General features: G+C 39.1%; 1 protein-coding gene and 1 long non-coding RNA gene across 2 annotated transcripts; one reads left to right on the forward strand and one right to left on the reverse strand.

Annotated features, from left to right (window-relative positions):
- Positions 1–122: 122 nt before the first annotated feature.
- On the reverse strand, positions 123–16,568 carry EEF1E1 (eukaryotic translation elongation factor 1 epsilon 1). The gene is made up of 4 exons (XM_050316774.1): positions 16,431–16,568; positions 13,850–14,050; positions 7,284–7,379; positions 123–789 (listed from the first exon to the last, which is right to left on the reverse strand). The coding sequence occupies exons 1-4, from the start codon at positions 16,509–16,511 to the stop codon at positions 649–651; spliced, it is 519 nt and encodes a 172-aa protein (XP_050172731.1). The 5' UTR covers positions 16,512–16,568; the 3' UTR covers positions 123–648.
- A 3,350-nt stretch (positions 16,569–19,918) lies between these two features.
- LOC126641192 (uncharacterized) lies at positions 19,919–21,068 on the forward strand. Its single transcript, XR_007629214.1, has 3 exons — positions 19,919–19,968; positions 20,594–20,753; positions 20,854–21,068. It is a non-coding gene; the product is annotated as an uncharacterized LOC126641192 (long non-coding RNA).
- Positions 21,069–22,961: the final 1,893 nt, after the last annotated feature.

A 22,961-nucleotide genomic window follows, 5' to 3' on the forward strand; every position in this document is an offset into this window, starting at 1 on the left:
AAGACAATGTTTCTAGAATCAAAACAGTATACGACAAAATGAAGTAAGAAGTGAACTAACCTTTCAAATATTCATTTAACTAACTGAATAAAAACTAGAAAGTTTCACAGCCAAATTAAAACTACAGTTTTAAAATAATTTATTCAGTCACATAAATACTTTGTAACATTTGCATGTTCCCTTTTTCACATCCTTGGCACACAATATAGCTCTTAACTTTTACAAAACTAGTGTAAACATCCATGGAAAACAAAATGAAAAGAAAGCGGGATGACGTACATAAAAATTCAATAAATAGTGAAAGAAGTGGATAATTGAAGGAAAATAATCAATTATTTCCTATAAAGATCATGTAATTCCACTTGAATGTTTAATTATAGGAACTTAAGTTTTTTTTTTTTTAAATAGTGAATTAAAACTCAGTTTCCATCTTTCTATCATGGCTGCATTTAATCAGATACATGACACAATTCTTTAGTTCAAATTCTTGAATGAACAACAGCAATTCAATGCAACTGTATTATCTGAGGCATTAACAGTTTTGTTTCACATACAGAAGGTTACAAAACAGTATTTGCTACTAGTGGCTTTGGACAGTATAACTTTTAAACTCCCAAACCTCCTTCCAACACGACATTAAGATTTTCCTTAATGAGCATTTGTGTATAATCTGTTCTTGATGAAGACGACATTAGACAGATGTTGCCGGACACCTGGGTAATGCTGAATGTGGTTGAACCAACGAGACACGTTAAGGTATTTCTCCTTTTCTTGCACTGTGAGGTCCACCTGCATGGGGAATAAACACAAGGCACCAGTGATACCAGGCACTGCATCACTGGTGTCATAACACGTGGTAACGCAAAATCAAAGTAGATAGTTTTACAAGTGATTTAAACTCAAGTAGGCTGTTGCAATCCAGCAGTACTGCATCCTAAGTTCACATATTAATATTTAAGCCCCAAACATGTAAGAGCCTTTCATTTACTCAAATGAACAGACCTGGAGGTGGAATATACATTTGTATGGTAAAGAGGGGGAAAAGGCTTGCTTGAATTTAATGTATCTATCTATTTCTGGGATCAGGATACAGTATTGAGGGGTGCAGGGAAAGAGTTTCACAACATGCACAACCCTTTCACATTAATTTATAAGACAGACAGTATTGTCTCACAGGCAAACTGACTGCTTTGTATTTCCAGATGTACTGTACGTACAGGAGTAAGTTTTTTTCAAGCAATTTGAGACTGGATAGGTAATTGGAAGTTGTTTTGTACGACTATTGCCTAATATGGAATAGTTACTAAGAATCAGAATAGCTTAACACTTAACTGTTCAGATGTACTAACTCACATTATTACAGTCGGATGATTCAAATTATCACAGTAAAACAAACTGGAAACCTGTCCATGCTTCATAAAAATATTTCAAGTACTATCACCTAGTCCTACAGTTTGAGATCTTGTTGTTCACTAGAGTTCTTAAGTTAAGAGCACAGTCACCTGCTTATTTCAACCCAGATTTAAATAGCTGCAAAATCAGTCAGGAAGAAGTCTACAGCTATCACACACTATCAATTGCAACAGCTCCTTGCCACAGGAATTGTGGCTAAGATACATGCAGAGCTTCAAGCCTATCTTTAATCATAGGGCTGGCTCAGATAAAGTAATCTACAGTTACAGATCCAAACTCTACCTTTAAAAGTCTTCTAAGTTCAGGTCAGCAGCATCCTCAAAGCTTCACTATTTATTTATTTTATATAACGTCTGTTATTCCTTCAGTCTTTCAAGCCAGCTGCAGAAGAACTATTCCTATTCTGTATCACCTGTATTACTATTCCCTGATTAACAATTTTATCTCTCCTTATGGCTTTGTAATCAAGTTAGTTTATCAGTTTAGATAACAATCATTAACAATCCTCACATTAACCTACTATAACTGAATTACAAACGGGGTAGTCCTCAAAACAGCCTACAAAACCTGCATCAAGAACAAAATGCGATCTTCACATCAACTACTCTATTTTATCTCACCAATACTAAAACCAATCAGCATGGGATTCACCTCACTTCATTTTCAGTTAGCCAAGTTAGCCAATCAAGCTTAAGTCTTGACAACGCCTGCAGTCAATGAGAAAGGGCACATCTGTAGAGGACAGTTTTAACACAAAATCGCTACCCACACATGCCCAATATTTTTCCATGTTTAGATTTCTGAAGCTACTCAAAGTTAATCCCCTCCTCAAAAGCTATACAGATGGCATATTCCTTATGCTTTGTTTTACAAACTCTAGATTTTATGGATGCTGGAGATTCACTGCAATTTGGTCTTGGGCACAGGACAGCTGGAAACAAATCTGTTTAAACAAACTTTAGATCACAGTGAGAACTATACATACTACCTACAAGTGAAAAGCTGCTGTTTAAAACAAAGCCTCATGTTAAATTTGACCTTGTGACACACCATCCTTTCGATTTTAAGAGTTGCCTTTAACATTTGCTACTTCTCCTAGCTGTTCTCTCACACAGTCCAGCACTTGGCTTAGAACTGGGAAGATTTAAATGTGAAGCCGGAAAATAAAAAAGGATATATACTGGAAAATGAACTAATGGAAATACACCAAGGAAAAATTCAAGGAGTTGCAGGAAGGAATTCTCAACCAATAGCATATAGCATTAAAGCTCTTTTAACAGGAAGTTAAGAACACAGTAACTGTGGCAACAACCAGAAAGCAGGGATCTTGCAGCTGCTCCTAAACCCAAGGAGCTGCTCTTCCTATGGAACTTACTTGCCTACAAGTGGAGCACTACACGTGCATTTCCACAACACGTTCTGCAATTTTGAACTATTATGAACCTCAGTATAAGAAAATCTGCTTTTCTTGCTGCTGGCATGGAAATGTAAATACTATTCCTACAGCTGTATAGTCTGATAGAAATGTACAGAAAAATCAATTAAAATCAGCCACACCTTTTCTGATCAAGAAATATAAGAGTTATTTGAATAATAAGGTAAGTGGAAGAGAGTAACACTAATAAGTGAGAAAAAAAAATTCCAGAATTTTACAAACAAAAGTGGAAGCTATTAAAATATAACACCAAGTATTTCACAAATTGCCTGAGTTTCTGCAAGTGCAGTACATTCAGGACCAAAAAAAAAAAAAAAAAGGCAGTACCATTTAAGGGAAGATGCTTTTGATCACCTGCAATGCATTATAACTAATGGCAGTAGGAAGCTGATGCTTGATATGAAGCTGCAGAACCATTAACGAAGTAACACAGAGAATGAAAAGAACAATGTGTGTACTCTAAGGCTGTCTAAAATTACTCAAAGTGAAGAAAAGTATCCAAGTATGAGCAGATACTAAAATGCCAACAATTTAAGTTCCTGGAGATTACAGTACCCTTTTTCAAAGTCTTTAATGGGTAAGCACCTGGTTATGAAAATGCTGAACCAAACTTTAGGTTTTGAAGCAGATACAGTATTTCCTCCCCCAATTTTACACTGAAAATTTTCAGTCTTTACATTTCTCCAATGTAAATCAACGATAAAAGTCTGGAAAACTAGTCCTCTTTCATTCTGTTAGCATAGTGAAAAAACATCTGAAGGGCAAAACAGACAGCTACTCTAATAATAAAACCCATTTTTGTACTCTAGGCAGAACAAGCAAGATATTTTTACTTATTTACATAATGTACTCTATCAGTGAAATATATTAAAAAGCACTTTGTGGCATGCTCTACTTTTTACTCAGAACATAACTCTTAGGTTAATTGTTTAGAGATCACTTCCATGGCATTTTTTACAACATTTTGTTAGATGGGTATTTTCTGTTCTTCCTCATTAAATTAGACAATTCCCCCAAGTTAAGAAAGGCTGCTGTTCTTCTGTTATAATAATTATTTGCTATTAAAGCAATTATTTTAATAGCAAAGAAGCAGACACTCAATTTGACAGGCTTTTTTTTTTCCGTGACACAGAAAAAAAAAAAAAGTCTTGTTCTTCCACCACAAAGCTCACAAAGGGGAACCAAGGTGGTCATCATACAATGCAACTTTAAGAATTGCTGCAAGGGCTATAAATACACAAGCTTTAATTATATTTGCTTTCTATAGCATTGGGGATGCAGGCACAAACTCCCATTCCCACTCTCTACGTTGTGCGTGGAAAGTCTAAAAATACATGGCTAATCTGAAACTCTTCAGCAACAAGAAAGACTAAGATACTAGTGTACTTTTTAACTTTAGCTTTTAGATATGGGAGAAAAAGGAAAAAAAACCCAACAGCTGGGTGGTATATTTAATGATATACATGTGCTTTCATGCTGTTTAAACTGCTGTTAAAGGAATAGGTTTAAAAGTAAATCTTTAAGTTAAAACTGGGGTTTTTTGCAATTCAGTTGAAGAATCATTTTTATCATCATTCTTTAAAAGTAAAGCCTCATCTCAGTACTAAAATAAGCAGCATATCAGTGAATATTAACAAAAATTCATGACAATCTGTTTATTATAGGAAATGTTCATTATGGAAAAAACCCTATAAAATAAACTATTATTGCAGTCTCATTATAGTTCAGTATTAGTAGTTGTGATTCAAGGAGAACAGCTTAGGCTTTTTTGTACTTGACTGCATGTGATTTGACCCCAAAATTTTGACTGAGGCTTCTTCCATTTGCAAATATAAATTTCACCCATAAGTTATTTTCCAGACATTATTAAAGAAATTTTGAAGTCAGACATATAGATTTGAGATCACTTCTTTGGTTCTGACAATTTTTTTGAAGTATAAAAGCAGATCAATCTACACATTGATTATTTCTCTTAAAATAGAATTGGACTTGTACTGTTCAAAAATACTTAAGAATAAAGACACTGGGAAACTTTTTTTCATAATTTTAAATTAAAAAACAGATATGAAAACAAGTTCATTACCACAGGGGGAATTTAATGCTTACTGATTGTCTGAGCTATCCTCAAGCAATGCTTCCAAATCCATGTTTTCTCTGCAATCTATGCTTTATCCTAGTGGAATTTCATTGTTCGTCATATTTATCCACATATATATATATATCTATATATATTTAAGCAATTGAAGTGTCTTTAAGACGACAATATTTATACTACATACATAGAGACATCAATTACATATGACAAGGCAGTATCAAGCATTACACTTTTGGGTGTTTGTGACCTATATTATGATGCAGAACGATGCATATAATTTAGTTCCTGCCTTATTACTATGAGTGAGTATTTCTAATTAATAGACTGAAAATAGATCCTGTCTGCAAAAAGCCTGAAACACTACCTGTGAATCTGACTCTCACCGATTAAAATACTAATTATTTTGACACAACATGGATTTTTAAATCATTGTACTATTGTACTTAATAATGTTACTTTTTAAGATAACTAGAAGGGACAGGGAGAATGAAAGAAAAGCACCCAACTGCAGCATTGAGAGTTGCTGCTGGTCAGTAGACAAACTGAGCTAGTCAGCTCAAATGGACAAGCCTGGACAGTAAAGAATCAGACTCCAGAACTCTCCCCGGATAATGGGAAGGCAAAATGAAGATGGAAGGAGTGAATGTATACAAAGACGCATGATCTATACTCAGAAACACTAAGAAAGGAAAATTATACAACAGGAGATGAACTGAGCAAAAGGATTTGGCTGGTCTTAAAAACCTGTTCCAATGAGATGTGCATCAGAAGGATTTTAAAGTTTTACTACTTGGCTTATTCAGGGTGATCATGGTATGTGGGTAATATTTCCAGTATTCTATTGCAATGTCTGTGTTAGCATCACAGATAGTTAATCGAAAGTGCAGATATTAGCCTTAAAGGTCATTATCCATAACATTTTCAGATCAATTTTCTAGACAACTTGATGGACAGCAAGATCTGTGGATCTCCCCATGCCTCCCATTTTTACCTCCTTCCTTAAAGGACTACAGGAAACATTTATTGATATTTTGCATAATTTGGCTGAAGCAGTGGTGGATATGACCAACTGCTGCCCTGGACCACATCGCATGAAGAGATACAGAAGCTCTTCCTGCCTCCCCAGTAAAGCTTAGGGCAGAGCAGCAGTCCTGGATCTACTCTATTTATTACAGGAAAAAGAAAAATTAAAAAAAAATAAAAAAAATTTAAAATCACAGGATTCTACAGTTCAAGATTTTACCTATACAGTTAAGTACTAATATGAATTAATTCTGAAAGCTTCAAAATATATGTAATTCCTAGTTAGTAGCTGATAGATTTTCTTATTTATTTAGGATAGTAACCCCATTACTTGCCCTTTACAGCTTTCTGATTCACAAAATTATATTCCATGAAATCAAACATTTCAGAAACAGATGCCGTACTATAAACTTGTCCCAAGTAGTGTCTGGGCGGTTGCAGGCACCCAGGAGCACCAAGTCATTTGTTTTTACCATCTGTTCTATTTCCCAAAGCAATAACTTGTATCTTTTTTTCTTGATTAGGTAGTCTACTCTAGAGCAAACTCTAAATTTAAAAATGCTTGGATTTTCCCTGAAGTTTTTTTTAAAAATCTCATTTGAACTCTTACTCTCTTACAGCATATACAGTCATATTTTTAGAAAGTACTTCAGCATTTTTTTTTCTACATCTGCATATCATATGTGAAAGGTAACACATTCTGACACTTTAGTCAAAACATCTATCCTACTACTTAGGATATTTTACAAGGCAAATATGATTTAACAGAATTAATTCTAAGTGACTTATTCTAGCATGGTTTTAAAAACCTTCTGAAATGAAGCTTCCTAGTTCTCTCTCCCCTGCTTGACCCTCTCTCATTTGAACTCCTGCTCATGGATAGTGAAGACACAGATACATAAATTCTCTCTCATTTCTGGTAGTATTTCACAACTTGATTCCCCCTCCCTTCTGCCTCCATTTTGAAATGTAGCATTCTTCCACTCTCCTTCAAGAGCTCTGCTTTTAATTGTACAAAAGTAACCATTCACCAAGTTGACTGAATTCACTGATTCTCAGACACATGCATCTGTCGGAGGCATCTTCCTCAAATTATCCTCTCCTCAGAAGGAGGTAATACACTCTTTCTGACAGATCCATAGCTAGATACTGAAGTATAAAACGAACAACTTAAAAATGAGTTTAATTTTTCTCTGTTCTGTTCCATAACTGTCACTGATCAATTCAGTAGGCCAACTTCTACAACAATAAAATGCTCTTCAGAAAAATAACCATTATGGCAGTTGCACATATAAAAATAAGGCAAGTAACGCTTACCATGATATGATGCAATCCATAGTACATCAAAATGTCTGCTAAGGTAAAAATGTTTCCTGCAAGGTACACTTTATCTTCAAGGTGCATGTTAAGATCCTAAAAAAAAAAAAAGTCATTATATTGCTGTAGTACTGACTTTGTGAAACAATACATTAAGGCAATTGTTAAAAATAATAGAAACTTTCTTTGCAGACCATGCATATAAAATAAACATCAGCTTTAAATTATCCCAATTCAGCAAATAAGAAAACCAATAAAAGAAGAAAAAACATTCCAAAAAGTGAGTGACAAGATAAGAAACTAAAATATCACCATTCTTTGACAGTGAGGATTAGGTAAAATTTAAATGCTGGTGTCTAAAAGAAGGGCTTTACATCTAGACAAATTTTTGTAAATACAAGTGTAATTTATTTTAAGATGACTCCGAAGAAATACTTCCTTTCTTTTCTCTACATCTTACCAACTTCTCATGCAATTTATGCATGTTTCTGCCCTCTACTTCCCTCTAAAGAAAGAAATGTAACCACAAAGAAAATTACCTACTTTATGCTGATCCCAGCATAAGCAAGCTTTAGTTTTACAGTATTCTTTTCAGAAATGTACAAAAACAAGTTTCCCAGCTTTTCTTTGATAATTTGGAAACTCTCCTTGTTAGTTGTCACTCCTCTTTTTCCTCTCAGACATCTCCTTAAGCCATCCCCCTGCCTCCCGAAGCAGTTAGTTAAATGTAACTAGCATTTTTAAAAATTTAAATTTTTCAGTCTCAATTACAGCACGTTCCATTTTGAGACAACCTCTTATTAAAAAAAAAAAGGCAAAAACAAACCCTCACAGCTAGGGCAAGGAGAAGGGGGTTAATAATTAGTGAACAATTAAAAAATTATATTAACCTTAAGCATGTTGCACTTTTTGTGGTTACATAATTTTACCGATATAGAGATATCCTACAGCATATACGTTAAAAAAACCCCAAGACTGAAACACAAAACTGAAATGCTGAGACTTTAAGACATCTGAGCTTGCATTTGCATTTGACAAGTTTGATTCCATTATGCCACCTTACTACTTCTTTGATAACCTCTTCATGACAGGACTCCTGTACTTCTGTAATATTTAAACATCCTCATGTCTGCTTTGATTTCTTTTATTAGAGCAAATCAGGGAAAAATATTAACCCCTGCATAGTTAAAAATTCTGTAAGGTCAATTGCCCCCGGCTATGTAGCTTCTTTTCTTTAGACTGGTTTACTGCTTTATTCATGTTAGTTAGCACTCAAATTACTTTAAACATGTAACTACAGTTCTGTGGAATTTCCTACACACAACACAAAGGCAAATACAACGTTAAGAAGAAAAAACTTGCAGGATGAAAAAAACACAACCGAGAGATCTGTTTACTAGAAAAAAAAAACCCATAGACTTGTCTGTTCTGACAGAGTTCTTTGACCAGCATTTTTCATTTCAACTAACCAGAAATTCCACATGCATTGTAATGAAAAGTAACACCACTAGAATTATATTCCCACCTACCATTCCTGTTGCTCTTAGCCTAGGCTATGGAATCGGGATTTTGTAAAGTAAAAAGCTCATTATCTCTAAAGATACACTAATCTCAGTTATTTCTCTGCTCAAAATTTTGGATTTCTGCATCAAAGAAATTACAGAATGCTAATTCTGAGTTTTATACTGCATGTGTACACTCAAAACAGTCATCAGTTAAAAAAAAATCCTAAAACTTTAAAGGTAAGGTAAGCCATTACAGCGTGAACAATTATTTATTCTGGTTTATCAAATTTTATGAAGTCAGTTAACAGAGCAAATTAAATTTGACAAAAATGGTTTAGTCTTGTATAAATTAGCATTAGTTTACAATTCTGGCTTAGAACATGTATTTTGTTCCCATAAAATATAGACAGATATTCCTATTTCATTCTGCAAGTCAAGATAATTCAGAAGCACCACAGCAATTCTTTTTCCATGTGCATTAGGCATATTTAGTTAACCTTGCCTCCTGGGTTATCCTTCCCATGGATGATTACTTTACTGGCTAATAGCCAACTGTGTTAAAACTCCCGAAAGTCAAGTTTTCTGAAGTGACCGTGGTATTAAAGTGAAACAATGTTTCTGTCCTGGAGACATTAATGAAAATATGAATACAAAACCATACTGAATTTCTATTACATGCAGGAAATCCAGGTCTGTTAGCTGTCTTCTGTATCACTGTCTTTCATGTACTGAATACCACGGTCTTGGAAGCTGCTTGTAACTATATAAACTTACTTTTGCCATCTCTCAAGAAACTCTTTCTCAAATTTCAAACAGGTATGTATGGCACAGCTGCAGTGTGATACAACGAACTACTGCAGCAATTCAAATTCCATTTTTAGGTACGAGGGCGAAAGAGCAATGTAACAACAGATGCTGCATTATTTATGGACTGACTAACTGATGGATTTTCATTTGCTTGTTCTATGGAAAAAAAAAATCCAATTTACAGCCCATATCAAGCGACAGCTCAACACATCCCATCCACGGCACACTTCTGACTACCCCACAGCATTGCTCACTATCTTTTAAGTATGCAATCTAATTGCCTGTAATCCATTTAATCCACTAAGGCAACTGAATCATTTCCAGTCACCATAAGCTGGAAGAGCAGCTCGGATAAGTAACAGTTGCTTCTTGCCACAACTCAGTGGCAATGGCCCTAACCATACTCCAATTTTGTTTTGGATGTTTTGCCCACAACATCCCGCTTGTGTATATACTTCCCTTACACGCAGAAGCACATCCTTTCAGTCAGCAAGATTCTCAAGGTCATTTATGCCCTAAGTGCCTTTATAGCTATCACACCATGCTAAGACAAAAAGCTGAGCACTCTCAAATGCCCCAGGAAAGCCCCTGACAATGCAGAACCCAAGAAAGAGTTCCTGCAGCCACATTCAAGAAAAGCAGAACTGCACTGTTGGTGCATAGCCATATTTTTAATTCTCATGCAAGAATCTTCTGTCAAACTGGCAACTACAAGTTACACTTGATCTAGAAGAATATTGTATTTAACATGCCAAGTTTCTTGTAAAAGAGAGAAGAAAAATAATCATCAAATATTGCTCCAATAATCGAAATTCAATTCTTTAACCTGTAAGCATAAAAAAGTATCCTGGTGCTTAAAGAAGAGAGAGAGAAGTGAACACAGAAAGTTGAAGTTTAAATAAAAGATACTTGCTGGATCAGCTTGCTAAAGTGGGTAGGCATGGCATTTAGAACTCTATCAAAAAACAGTATACAAGAACTGTGGATTAACAGCATGGACAGAGCACGGATTAACTTCCTTTGTATCTGTGGAAACAGTCATTTTTCAAGCAAGCACATTAGACAGGAGTTCAAGCTTTCTTATTCAGATTTCTAATTGGATTTCATGCTTACAGCCAGACAGCACAGGAGATTGGGATAAAGCTAGCTGAAGTCATGGAACACGGTTTTGCATAAGACACAAAGTAGTACAGAAAAATTCTTGGTTATAATATCATTCAGGGACCAGAGGTATATACGTTCCTGTGAATTCAAGCCCAAGTTCCCAGTTATTTCACAGACGCTGAATATTGACTGAAGAAGGAGGGAGGGGTGGGAGGAACACGCTCAAGTTTTAACTACCTAAAATTGCCAAAGCAGAGACATTAAAACCTCCTGAACAGAATTCACTAACATCTAAGTAGACATTTGATGGCACAAGTGTTTCACAAAGGTTCTCAATTCCTTCCCTGAGGAGCAGAAAAACTACTAGTTATCAAGAAAAACGGCTCAGTAATTTTCGGCTCAGTAATTTTCGGCTCAGTAATTTTCAGCTTTTTTTCCCCTATGCAGCTTAATTTACCACTAACCAAACATGAAAGAAACAAAGGAAAATACTCTCTTATCCTGTGCAAAGAGGTTAACATAATGCATTGGATATTATGCTATCACTGCTATTGACATTCATCATCCTACATATCTGCTATAGAACAGTCCAGAAGTATTGCTCCCATTTATTCTGTCCAGTACAGAAGCACAAATCTAAATTAGTCAAAACTTCACAAGCCCATTTACTGGCCCGTTGTGAACAGTATGGCATTTGTTTGAATGAATATAAAAAACCTGGTTGAGATGGTCTGTTTCACCATTGTTTTCAAACCAAGTAACAGCTTTCGGCAACACATCAGTAAGAACAATTTAAGAACCTATTTTCCTAGGGCCAACAGATCCTTCCTGTTAAAATTAACAAACACTAACCCAGTTATTTACTGACACTTTGTAGAATCACATCACCTCAGTTAAGGGTTAAACAGAGGCGGCCTAAAGTTTATAGCAGAAGTGACTGTTTTTGGCGCAGCTTATTATAAATTGTGGCTCTAGGCTGCAACTGTCCCAAGACTGCCATTGTGTATTCCAGACACGTTGTAAAACTACAGCCTCAGACTTCCCTCCCTATTTTAGTTTTTCTTTTTTTTTTAAACTGTACTCCCTTTTGGCACACTATACTTTAATGGTAGGCTGCCTCTTCTTCTGATTAATCATAGTGGCAAGAGAACAAATTAAAAAAAACCTCTTAATTGCTATACTATGAAATTATTAGTGCTGGAACAATTCCACAGCAGCCCTATGTTAAAATAAATTCTGGTTATTCAACATCTGCTAAGAAAAAAAAGTACCACAGGAAAACTTTATAATATCTACTAGACTACTTAAAGGCAGAGATTCTCCTTCAAGTGACACTGATTGTTTCTCAGTAAGGAAGCTTTGCTTTGTTTGGAAACACTTGATTTATCTACATATTTGTATTTCAATATATTGTCTTTTCTATGTGGACAGTGTTGCTAAAGCTAAAACTGAAGAGAGATATGAGCTTCAGCACCAAACTGCCATATTTCTGCATCTGCTTTTAACACTCTAATGCAATTCTGCAAATACTCACATGTATGTGCTGACAATGCAGATATCATCACAGAAGCCATCCAGAGCAGATGTACTTTGTTATAAGAAGGCAGAAAACTTGCTTTTGTTTTTCATATAATAGAAGGGCAAGAAAGGTGAATAAGTTAGTTATCTATTCTCTCACGGTCTTCTCACAGTTCAGGGGAAGAAAAAGTATCACAAATTTGTTCAAAAAAAAGGACTGAAACTCTATGGTACTTGTCATAAAAGCTTTTTTAAAAGTAACTAGGTAACAGGGGCCTTCAAGGGCCACCTAGTCATACCACAGCTAAACCTGAAATTAAAATGAGATTAGCCAATGCCTCCTCCAGTCAAGTTCAGAAAATCCCAAAGGGCAGACAGTTTTCATGTGATATCTGTAGAGTAACCATGATTGCGAAGGTTTTGATAACAGTTACACATAGAAAGTAAGAGCAGAGATATTATAAAAGAGAAGCACTGTAAACAAACTCATAATTAACCAATTGAAGATATATCCCAGATACAAGGAAATCAAGGTAAGTCAGATTATTTGGGGTGCAAGTGAGAAAAATGGTTCTTGAGGACTTTCACCAAGTTGGTAAAGCACACGTAATATTACAAGTCCTAAAGATCGAGAGGACTGTCAGCTTGAAGAGAGCAACAAAGTTTTGCTTTGCATCATTTTAAGATGCAAACCAGAGTCAAAATAAAGTTAACCAAAGCTATTTCTAAACCCAGACTTACTAGTAGGACTGAGCAGTACAACTTTCTATCTAAAACATACTCTCAAAGTTAGAAAAAAATAATCACTTTAAAAACTGACTGAATTTCACTGCTGTTTTATAACTGTCTAGTAAACAGTGTCCTTAGCAGTTAACAGTGTAAAACAAATTTTCTCTTCAAGTTCTTCCCACAAGACTGCAAAAACACTAATTAACAGTCACAAGGAGCAAGAAGATAAATAGACTAAGTTTTACTATCTACTCCTTGCCATCTGGCTGCTCAAATAACAGGGCGACCCTTGAGATTTTCTTTTCTGCTTCCACCTGTTTAAGAGGAAGTAAGCTTCAGATTGCAGGAAAAGTTTAATAACAGCAGACCAAGGTCTCCATACAAAGTAACTCGATGTAAAGGGCAGTTTTGTAGAGGTTCCTTTATGATTTCACTTTTCACACACACAATTCTGTCTAATAACTCCTTTTGGCATCAGTGCCAATTACCATAGCATCAAGTATGGCCTGTATTCCATAATTACCAATTCAATAAGAACAGTTCTTAAAGCAATCAGAGAAGAGTAATCTTGAAATACAAGGCCAACTTGTTTATAGCCAAGGCTTATGAAGATAATAAGAAACTGCTGGCTCGCACAGGCAGCTGAACAATCTCTAAACTACATGGAACAGCCTGCTCTGCTTCATGTATTTTACAGTTTTAACTGTTTTACCTCCTGTTTAAGCTCAATAAAAGTAAAAAGCAGCAAGCAAAATAAAAGCCAGTATACTTAACAACACTGTTAAACTTTTAGCATTTGTTCAGTTTTATTAACTGCATGTTCACACACACATTAGCACTGTAACCTTCTTCAAGGTCTAGTAACCCCAAAACTCAGTGGCAAGGTAATCAAGTATTCCTTACCTTCAGAATTATTCTAGTATCTTCCTTACTTGAGCCTCCATTTACTCGAGTCACTCTGTACTCCAACCACTGCTGCACGACAGCTTTCTCTTCTGCAGTGCTCCCGAGCAGTTGGTCTTTCTTAGCCTGCCTGACGAGGTGGGCAGCGATGGTCATCAACCCTGTCAGCCCTGGGCCATTGTTGGTTTGGAGAACAGGAACCTGGAAGTGGAAACAGAAGCGTTAAGACTAAACAAGTCATTAAAAAAAAGCAGTCTCTATGTCGATAGCTATTGTTTTTTTACAGCCCCTCAAAAGGACATTTAAGGTAGTAAGTCAGAATTTAGAAGCATTCATAGTAAAGGTAGTACCGTCAAAACCAAGTATATGTTTGCTTTTCACTCTCTGGGGTTTATTTTCAGTTCTTACAGAAGAACATGAACAAACCAAGACATCTTTAGCTCCAATTAATCAAATTCTGCCAATATTAGCCAGAAATAGTGTTGCTTGTTCTAACACTGCCAGAAATCTTATTAACTGACTTGTAACTCATTCTCGAATTCAGGACTCTTACATAAGACTGTGAAGTCAGAAGCATCCAACTTCTCTCTGAGCAAGCAAACTGCAGTAACCACACCTCCTGAAATGCTTATTCATACTTACTGCTCCATTCCCTATTGCCCTGACAGAAGCCAGGAGCTCCCTGGTACTGTGAGGGGACAACACAACACACCTCTAGATTTAACCATGTCCTTGTTATTGACAGCAGCACGTGTCAAACTGTGGGAAAGAAAACTGAACCACTAAGTCAGTAAATGAAGGGAATGAACTAAACCTCACTGCAACAGACTGAAGTCCATTCAGTCATTTATGACATCAAACAATACAAACGGATTAAAATGCAACACTTGTTTTCTTTTAAAGTATCTGACCACGCAGAGGAGTCTGTCTACATTCAGACTTATTTAAACTAAGGCACAAGTTGATACAACTACAAAAATAATATAATGTCTTTGACTACTACTAAGTTTTTTTTTCCACTGAACATGCAGCTAGAAAAACTACAGATAGATCTAGTTACTCGATTTTTTCAGCCTTATGCTTTACAGTAAATAGCACTAAAATACTGGTCAGGTTACTAAATAATTAAGACAGCTTTTGCAATCTAAAGATACATATAAATATTCAGAACTCGAATCATGAATAGTCAATTAAAAAACCCCAAACCATAAGGCAACTGCACAGCTTCTTTTCTCCATCCACATTCTCTGGGAGGGAGGATCAGGCAAAAGGCCTCACAAAATTTGTGACATTCAGCCTCATTATTGCATTTTTCATGCCTCAGGTGCCTCTTAAGCCATGGAACTTAATGTTTCCATACAAAACTTCAAAACATCAAGACACCTGGAATCAAAGAGTCACCATTAAAGATCATCAAGTCCAACCCAGCACTGCAACATTTTAACCCTTAAACCACATCACCCAGCACTAGATCCAGATGCCTTTTAAAAGCCTCCAAGGATGGTGACTCCACCACTTCTCCGGGCATCCTATTCCAATGGCAGGCCACCCCAATAGTGAAATTTTTATTCTAATACCTAATCTGAGTCTGCCCTGAGTTTAAGGCCATTTCCTCTGGTCTTCTCACTGCAGGCACGGCAGAAGAGACCAGTCCCCACCTCACTACAAACTCCTTTCAGGCAGGAGTACTTTAAAAGAACAAAATATTTAACAGCAACAGTTCATAGAATCATAGAATTAACTGGGTTGGAAGAGACCTCCGAGATCATCAAGTCCAACCCTTGATCCAACCCCACTGTGATTACTAGATCATGGCATTCAGTGCCACATCCAGCCTCATCTTAAAAACCTCCAGGGACGGTGAATCCACCACCTCTCTGGGCAGGCCATTCCAATGCCTCTGTAAAGAACTTCTTTCTAATATCCAACCTAAACCTCCCTGGCAGAGCTTCAGCCCGTGCCCTCTTGTCCTGCTGCTGATTGCCTGGGAGAAGAGACCGACCCCCACCTGGCTACAACCTTCTCTCAGGGAGTTGTAGAGAGTGATGAGGTCACTATAGACACGATCCCGACACTAAAACCTCATTTTCCCCACGCCCCCCCATGCAACTTAACTACGGCAGCACAGACGTAACTCGCACAGGCATCAGGGAAAGGCAGAGGAAGAAGAGAGCGGTGCGAGAACGCAAGTATTTCAAACCGACATCCATTCCACGACACACGATGCCCTTTCCAGGGGCAGAAGGATGAGGTTTGCAGAGCCCACACAGGCTCGCAAGCAGCGAGGCCCTAAAACATCCACAACATATGGGGGACAGTGCAGGAAAGCCTGGAGGGAGCACAGGCGAGACCCCACTCAAAGAGAAGACGCAGGCTGGTAACTGGGGGGGCCGCAGCCACCGTCGCGCGGGTTGTTGGTCGGGAATCGCTGGGGAGGCGGGAGGGGAAAAGCGCCGGGGGAAGCAGACGTCGGGGTAGGAAGGCCAGGGGACACCATCCCGCGCGCCATCACCGCCGCCGCCACCGCCACCGCCACCACCGCCGCCGCCGCCCGCTCCCGGCCCCTCCTCGCTCCCTTCACCTTCCGCTCCCCCTGGAGGCCGTACTTGTTCCCGGCCGGCAGCCCCAGCAGCCGCTCCAGCAGCTCCAGCTCCGCCGCCATCTTGGCGCGCGGGACACGCGGGAGCGGGAAAGGAGGGCGGCAACAACCAGCCACGCCATTGGCGGACGGAGCCGCCGCGCCGCTGGAAGAAGCGCCGCGACCATTGGCTCGAAAGGCCAGGCCAGCCAATCAGGCGCCGAGGGAGGCTCGCACCTTGCAGCCCCCTCGGGGGCGGGGGAAGAGCGGTGGCGTCACAGTCGCGCGCCCACACGGTGGGCGGAGCAGGAGCGCGCTAAGCCACGCCCTTCAGGGGCGTGGTCTCATGGAGGGGGCGGGGTCAGCTCTGAGGGGCCCCGGGGGGCGGGGCCGTCCCCTCACCCGCCCCCACCCGCCCGTCCGTGGGCGGAGGCGGGAATGGGAGTGCTCGGTGGTCTGGCTGCGGCGTTTCACAGAATCACGGCATCGGTTAGGTTGGAAAAGACCTCTGAGGTCGTGGAGTCCGACCTACAGCCGAACACCACCTGGTCAGCCAGACCATGGCACTAAGTGCCGCGTCCAGTCTTTCCTCAAAACACCTCCAGGGAGAGCGAATCCCCCACCTCCCTGGTCAGTTCATCCCAATGCCTGTTCAACCCTTTGTATGAAGAAATTCCTCCTAATGTCCAACCTGGACCTCCCCTGGCGCAGCTGAAGACTTTGTCCTCTTGTCTTTTCACTTGTGAGCTGGGAGAAGGGGCCGACCCCCACCTGGCTACACCCTCCTTTCTGGTGATTGTAGAGAGCAATAAGGTCTCCCCTGAGTCTCCTTTTCTCCAGACTAACTCCCCCTCGCCCCCAGCTCCCTCAGCTCCTCCTCTCAGGACATGCACTCCAGACCCCTCACCAGCTCCATTGCCCTTCTCTGGAAACACTCCAGCTTTGTTCCCGAGAGCCCCCGCTCTCGGTGTCCTGGCCTTCCAGGCCCCTCGACCCCATGTCCTACAATGGGCTGCCCTGATGTGCCCCTGGGCGATGCCCTCAGGTTACCCACACAGACCTTTCTCCCTGGGGTTCTCAGGAATCAGGGCTAATGAGATTGCACTGCTTTTATCCATGCATACACCAGCCCTGCCTTCCTCCACTTGCTAAATCGTGAGCTCATCGTCCAAGTGTAGCTAAATTTAGCAGAGAAGCTAAAGTTTTGGGGAGAGCTCCATCACCAGGGGTCTTGTGAAGCCGAGGAAGAACAGACAGAACCAAGCTGCTACCAAAGGGTATCGAAGAGGAGGGATAGAAGTAGGGTTAAGAAAATCATTCTAATCACCATTGTTAATAGCACTAATGAAGTTAAGAGATAAACCCCACAAAATCTCAGATGGCCTTGAAATAGCCTGATTTAACTGCACATTATTGTATTTGAGATTTGATGAAAACATGGTTTAATCACCTTTCCAATGTAAGTTTGCTGCAGATGTCATATTTCTACCTCTGATCATAAATGTTAGGAATTAAAACAATTTTAAATTGGCAGGTCTATTTGTGCAGAGTATCAAAGTACAATTCTTGACAGAAGACTATTAAATACCAAACTAACATTTTTTTTTGCCAGAAAGAATGAGCTAGTCTTGTCCTACTACTGACAATTTTACAATACAAACTCAGGGCTGTCACTGCGTTAGTCATCTCAAATAAGATGATCCTGACAAATGTCCTGTTTCTCCAGTGAAACACTTTATCTTGATACAAGGTGACATTTAGATTTGTACCTTCTGTTGCAGAAAAAGTCTGAAAGTGGACACTGAGCCTTCCTCTGGCGGCAGAGCAAATCTGAGATTGTGACTGAATTTTTAAGCTTCTGGAGGACTTTGTATGATCTTTTATATTAACATCTGCAAAGCACTTTAAAAAAATTGCTCCAGTTGAAAATGGCATTGATCTTTGCAAAGTTTTTTAAATTTTTCAGCTCCTTTCCCTCAGCAATATTTTGAAATGCTAGTGTTCCAGTAGTGTTCCATTTGTGTGATATCAATGAATGATCTAAAATTGTACAGAAATTTTCAGTGGGGAAATTGAAAGAAATATATTGCCAATTTTTTAAGAAGCTAGTTGATTGTTCCATTATTGAGCGGTTTTACTTTTGGTTATAAACCATCTAGCGGAAACATTTACAGATTATTTTATATATTTATAACTTTTAAATGCTTTGGGACCTATAAGGTGCAGCTTACCAGTGTGAAAGACTGGAGTGAAAATTCTATCAGTTAAAATAAAAAGGTTACAATTTCAGTCAGATGAAAGGGTGAAGGATGGGGTTGCTTGCGAGGTTTTTTGCTTTGGGGGTTCTCCCTGTCCCCTTCCCCCCTCCCCTTTATGACTTTATCCCACCTCGAAGTTTGAAAGACCTTGGAAAGGGAGACTTTATAAATTAGGTGGAGGAAATTAACTACTTGTTTTCCCTCGATAGCAGAGTTTAGTAGCGTCTCTCCCTTTCCTTTTCTGTGCAGTTCTCTCCTTTTTCCATTAGGTGGAGCTTTGTGATTAAGGCTGTAGAAGAAACATGCTTCTAAGTGCAAAAGAATTCACCACGGAATGGCTGGGGGAGGAGGTGAACGAAGCCTTCTTTGCTTAGAGGTATCACTGTCCTGTATGCAAGCTCGATACACAAAAATCCGAATCAAGGCCCTCACATACAAGGAAAATAAATTGAAAAATCGATTCTGTCAAATGGAGGCCTGCTCTAATCTGCTGTTATCATAGCCAAGTTCCAAATCTAAAATACCTTAGGTTATAAATTAAATGTCAAATATAATTAATTTGGCACTTGAAACATGAAGTGGATGACTGTCCTTTAGAGAAAGCCTGACAGCTTTACGTATGTCACGTTGATATCTGTTAAAACGAGCTTTACATGCCAGATGATCCTTGTGTGAATCATATTGCTGTTAGCTGTACCAGAATTTTGTCGATGGAATAAGTCTCAGAACAGTTTTCTCCTTAATTGTCTGAAGCTTTTGCAAGACAATATAAATCAATTGTCATCTGCCTCATCTGTGCAGAATAATGGTTTTATCATACATCAAATAAGCAATTTATTTCTTATTCATTACTACAGAAGTTATTGTTGAATATTTACATACAAATCTATATTTTATACAAATGGAAAACGTTTTCTGCCCTGTGCCTCGAACCCTCTGCAGTTACAATTAAATTCTAGTTTTCCTTCCCTCTTCTCAACTTCAGCAACAGCATCCGTATTCCCGCAGTACCCTTCCTCAGGGAGGCCTAGGTTATAATTGTGTGTACCACTCCTGCCTCAGCCCAGTGCCTCAGCACATGGAGACACCCTTCTTCATGCCTTTATCCCCTTACCCCAAACCAGAAGCGAACAGATCTTTCTTCACTTTCTGCATTTTGTGTCCTTGCTTTGCACAGTGAACTACAAGGGTCTTAATACTTACTTATTCACAGGTACCCCTGGGGAAGAGGAGGTGGCAGGTTTGACCAATGAACGCTTTTACACAGTTGTTGAAATAAAAATGTAAGTATACCACATTAATTCCAACTAACAGGGCCAGTAGGACCTTCCTAATCCAAACCTCATAAAAATTCTCCAAGCAAAGGTTTAATATCAGGGTGCTGCAGGAAGGTTTCATGATTAGTTTTTAATGTGTGTAGCAAACTGGCTAAATGTTTGTGGGTCATACTCTTTATACTGCCTGATCTACGGTCTACGTGATCAGGCTATTCATTTGGCTTAAGAGCAAAATAAAAAAAAAACGAAAAAGAGGCTGAGACCTTGCTGCTGTTACCCCTCTCATTGAAATGAGGGGAACATGTGTGGCCAAACTAAGAGATCCAGATTTGTTCCTGGTTTCTGCACTGGCTGAATGAAGCAAAGAGGAAATTGACTTTTTTTTTTTTTTCCCAAGTGCTCTTGGAAAATCGAACACATGAAAAGAATGGTTCTTGTAACAGCCATCTCTCCTTTGCTTCAGCTTGCCTTTTCTTCTGCTCAACCCTGTGCTCTATAACAGAAACACAAGCCCCAGGTCCATGTTAAAATTTAGCCATTCTTGTATGTGTCAGGCAGAAAACAACTCCAAAGCAATATTTTAAAATTAAGAGGCATGACAATTTTTTCTTTTATGTCTCATTTCCACTAGGTTACGCTAAGAAAAGGGCTTCTAGTTAGAAGCCTTTCTGCAGGCAGTGACTCAGAGATGTTACTGTCCCAGCAGCTGATTTCAGCCTAAGTGCATATTGAAGGAAACAGGGAAGGGAAAGTTGCTGTGATAATAATGCTGTGATGGCGCATCACCAGAGGTAGGGCAAGGGAAACTTTTCATACTTCTGAGAAGACTGATCTCATGCACATGTATGTCTTAATTTAGCGATAGAATGCATATATGTACATTCACTGCAGGTGGCGTGACAACAGGATTCATCACTGACCATTATAAAATTGACTTCTTTCTTTTTCACTTCTGTTCCTTGGAAGATAACGGCAAGTCACAGTGCTGTCTGGGCACTACAGTGATTTAAGGGCCAGATCCACAGGCAGGATAGCTGCTTTACTGCACTGCTGCATAAAAGGTAATTAGCCCATGTAGAAGGCAATTAGCTCTGCACTGCCGTGGCTGTTTTTCGAGTGCTCCTTTGCATGTGTTTATTGATAGAAAGCCCAGGTAACTTTATTGTTCAACAAAGAAAGAGTCAACTCTTAGGCACTGATTGCCACAAATTTGATTTCCTGAGACAAGAAAATATGGACCTGCATAGAAAATTTACTGAGAGATCTGTACAGACATAGTCTACTCTCAGGTCCATCCTCATTTCTTAAGTCACATTTACTATCCTTTATTACTCATTTGCCTTCCAAAATAGAAGATGTCATTAAAGAAAAACAACTAGCATTGATGGGTGTGTGGAAATTAAGACTTACAAAAAAATGGCTGATTGGCACAGAAGGGAACAAACTGGTGTCTGACATACCAGCCTGGATGCTAGGGTTTGGTGTGACAGAAGAACACCGGTTTGTTCAGCAGTTGTGCATATGCAGCACAAGCATTTCTGCTCCTGGCAGCTAAATAAATAAAGTAGATAACTGATTTTAAAAGTTGTATACCTAGAATGCTACACCTAGTTTATCATGTGTGAATGTGGTACATTTAGTTGTTGAAAATATAATCCACTTCTTTTACTGCTAAGTAAGTGCTGGGTTTAGTCTGCTGTGCTTTTGAAAACATGATTGTTGTAAGTGAATCGCTGCTGGCAAGAAGCTGTTTTTAGGGGCTTTGCCCTATGTACAAATACAGAGTCCTGGGATGAAAAGGCTAAGCTATTTCAGCATGTGCTATCAGTAACATGCCATGTTAGAACAGACTTGTTCTGTTCTTTGTTCTCCAGCTACGCTGTTCTGAGCTGGAGGTATGTCCTGAACATACACTAGATGGCAGGCGGGTCAGGTGGCTGGAAGCAAGCCTTGCCCATCCATCACACAGCTCTCTCTCCTGCCTCCAAAAGATCAATTGGTCTTCCTCAGGCCTATACAAAAGCACATTTGGCTCGCTGTACTGGATATGAGGATGCAGTCAGTGGACTAGAAGCTGATCTAGCCCTCTGCCCACAGGATGCTTGGCCACGTTGTTTCTGACAGATTTGCTTTTGCCTTTTAGCCGACAAGGAGAAGATGCCTGATCAGTAACAGCTCGATCAGTAGCAGCTGTTGTTGAGAATAAGGCTTGTGTTAGAGAAGTGGATGTGTTAAGGAAGCGCTGTCAGCACCTGAGGCAGGCTCTGATGGCTTGTCTTCAACTGTAGACTCCTGTATTTGCCCTGCAGGAGACGATGGCAGCTTGTCGCAAATTTTTTGTAGCAGAACATCTTTCCAATGCTCTGTGATGCCCCAGGATGAAAGATGCCCTCAACGTTGCCCTTAAAGTGGAGATCTCATTGCAATGCCAGTATGTACAGCCTTGAATACATCAGTGCTTACTGCAGGATCCTCTGGGAGCTGTTGTGACACAAGGTCAAATTCAGCCCTCATGTAAACTGGTGTGGTGCTCCCTTGACCCACAGCTCTGTCAGTGTAACAGAAATGCTGTCAGCTTTCACCTCTCCTGATGTCCTTGAGGAAAGGATGGATTTGAAAGGATATGTCATATCACTATCAGATTATGCTAATGTCATAGGTGAGTCTCACAGGGCTCTGAGAATAAACCACATTTTGAAAATAGTCCTTCCTATAGTTTGTTTTTTTTTTTTTGGTTGGTTTTTCCTATTAATGATAGTTGTAGGAAAGCCATGAGTGGTCATTGATTGCTTTTTCTTTCTCAAACAAAAAGTTTCTTCAGTTTGAGTTGCAATCAGATGCATTTAGGATTCCTGCTGTGGTGTGAGAATTCCTGAACTGGTGCACCTCTTCTTACTTTAATTATCAAGTATTCTTTAGATTTTAAGGACACAGATACTCTACAGTCAGAGTCATTCTAATGGAGTTATTAGCACAAATAAAACAAGTCTATACTAAGG

This window comes from Myiozetetes cayanensis, unplaced genomic scaffold (genome assembly GCF_022539395.1).
Source record: "Myiozetetes cayanensis isolate MyiCay16 unplaced genomic scaffold, myiCay2020 scf1, whole genome shotgun sequence".
In the NCBI taxonomy this organism is placed as follows: Eukaryota; Metazoa; Chordata; class Aves; order Passeriformes; family Tyrannidae; genus Myiozetetes; species Myiozetetes cayanensis.

Coding starts and splice junctions, on each gene's coding strand:
- EEF1E1 (XM_050316774.1), bottom strand. CDS start 16,511: ATGGCGGCGGAGCTGGAGCTGCTGGAGCGGCTGCTGGGGCTGCCGGCC. Junction 14,051..16,430: donor GCCTCCAGGGGGAGCGGAAG/GTGAAGGGAGCG, acceptor TTCCACTTCCAG/GTTCCTGTTCTCCAAACCAA. Junction 790..7,283: donor ATGGATTGCATCATATCATG/GTAAGCGTTACT, acceptor TTCCCCATGCAG/GTGGACCTCACAGTGCAAGA.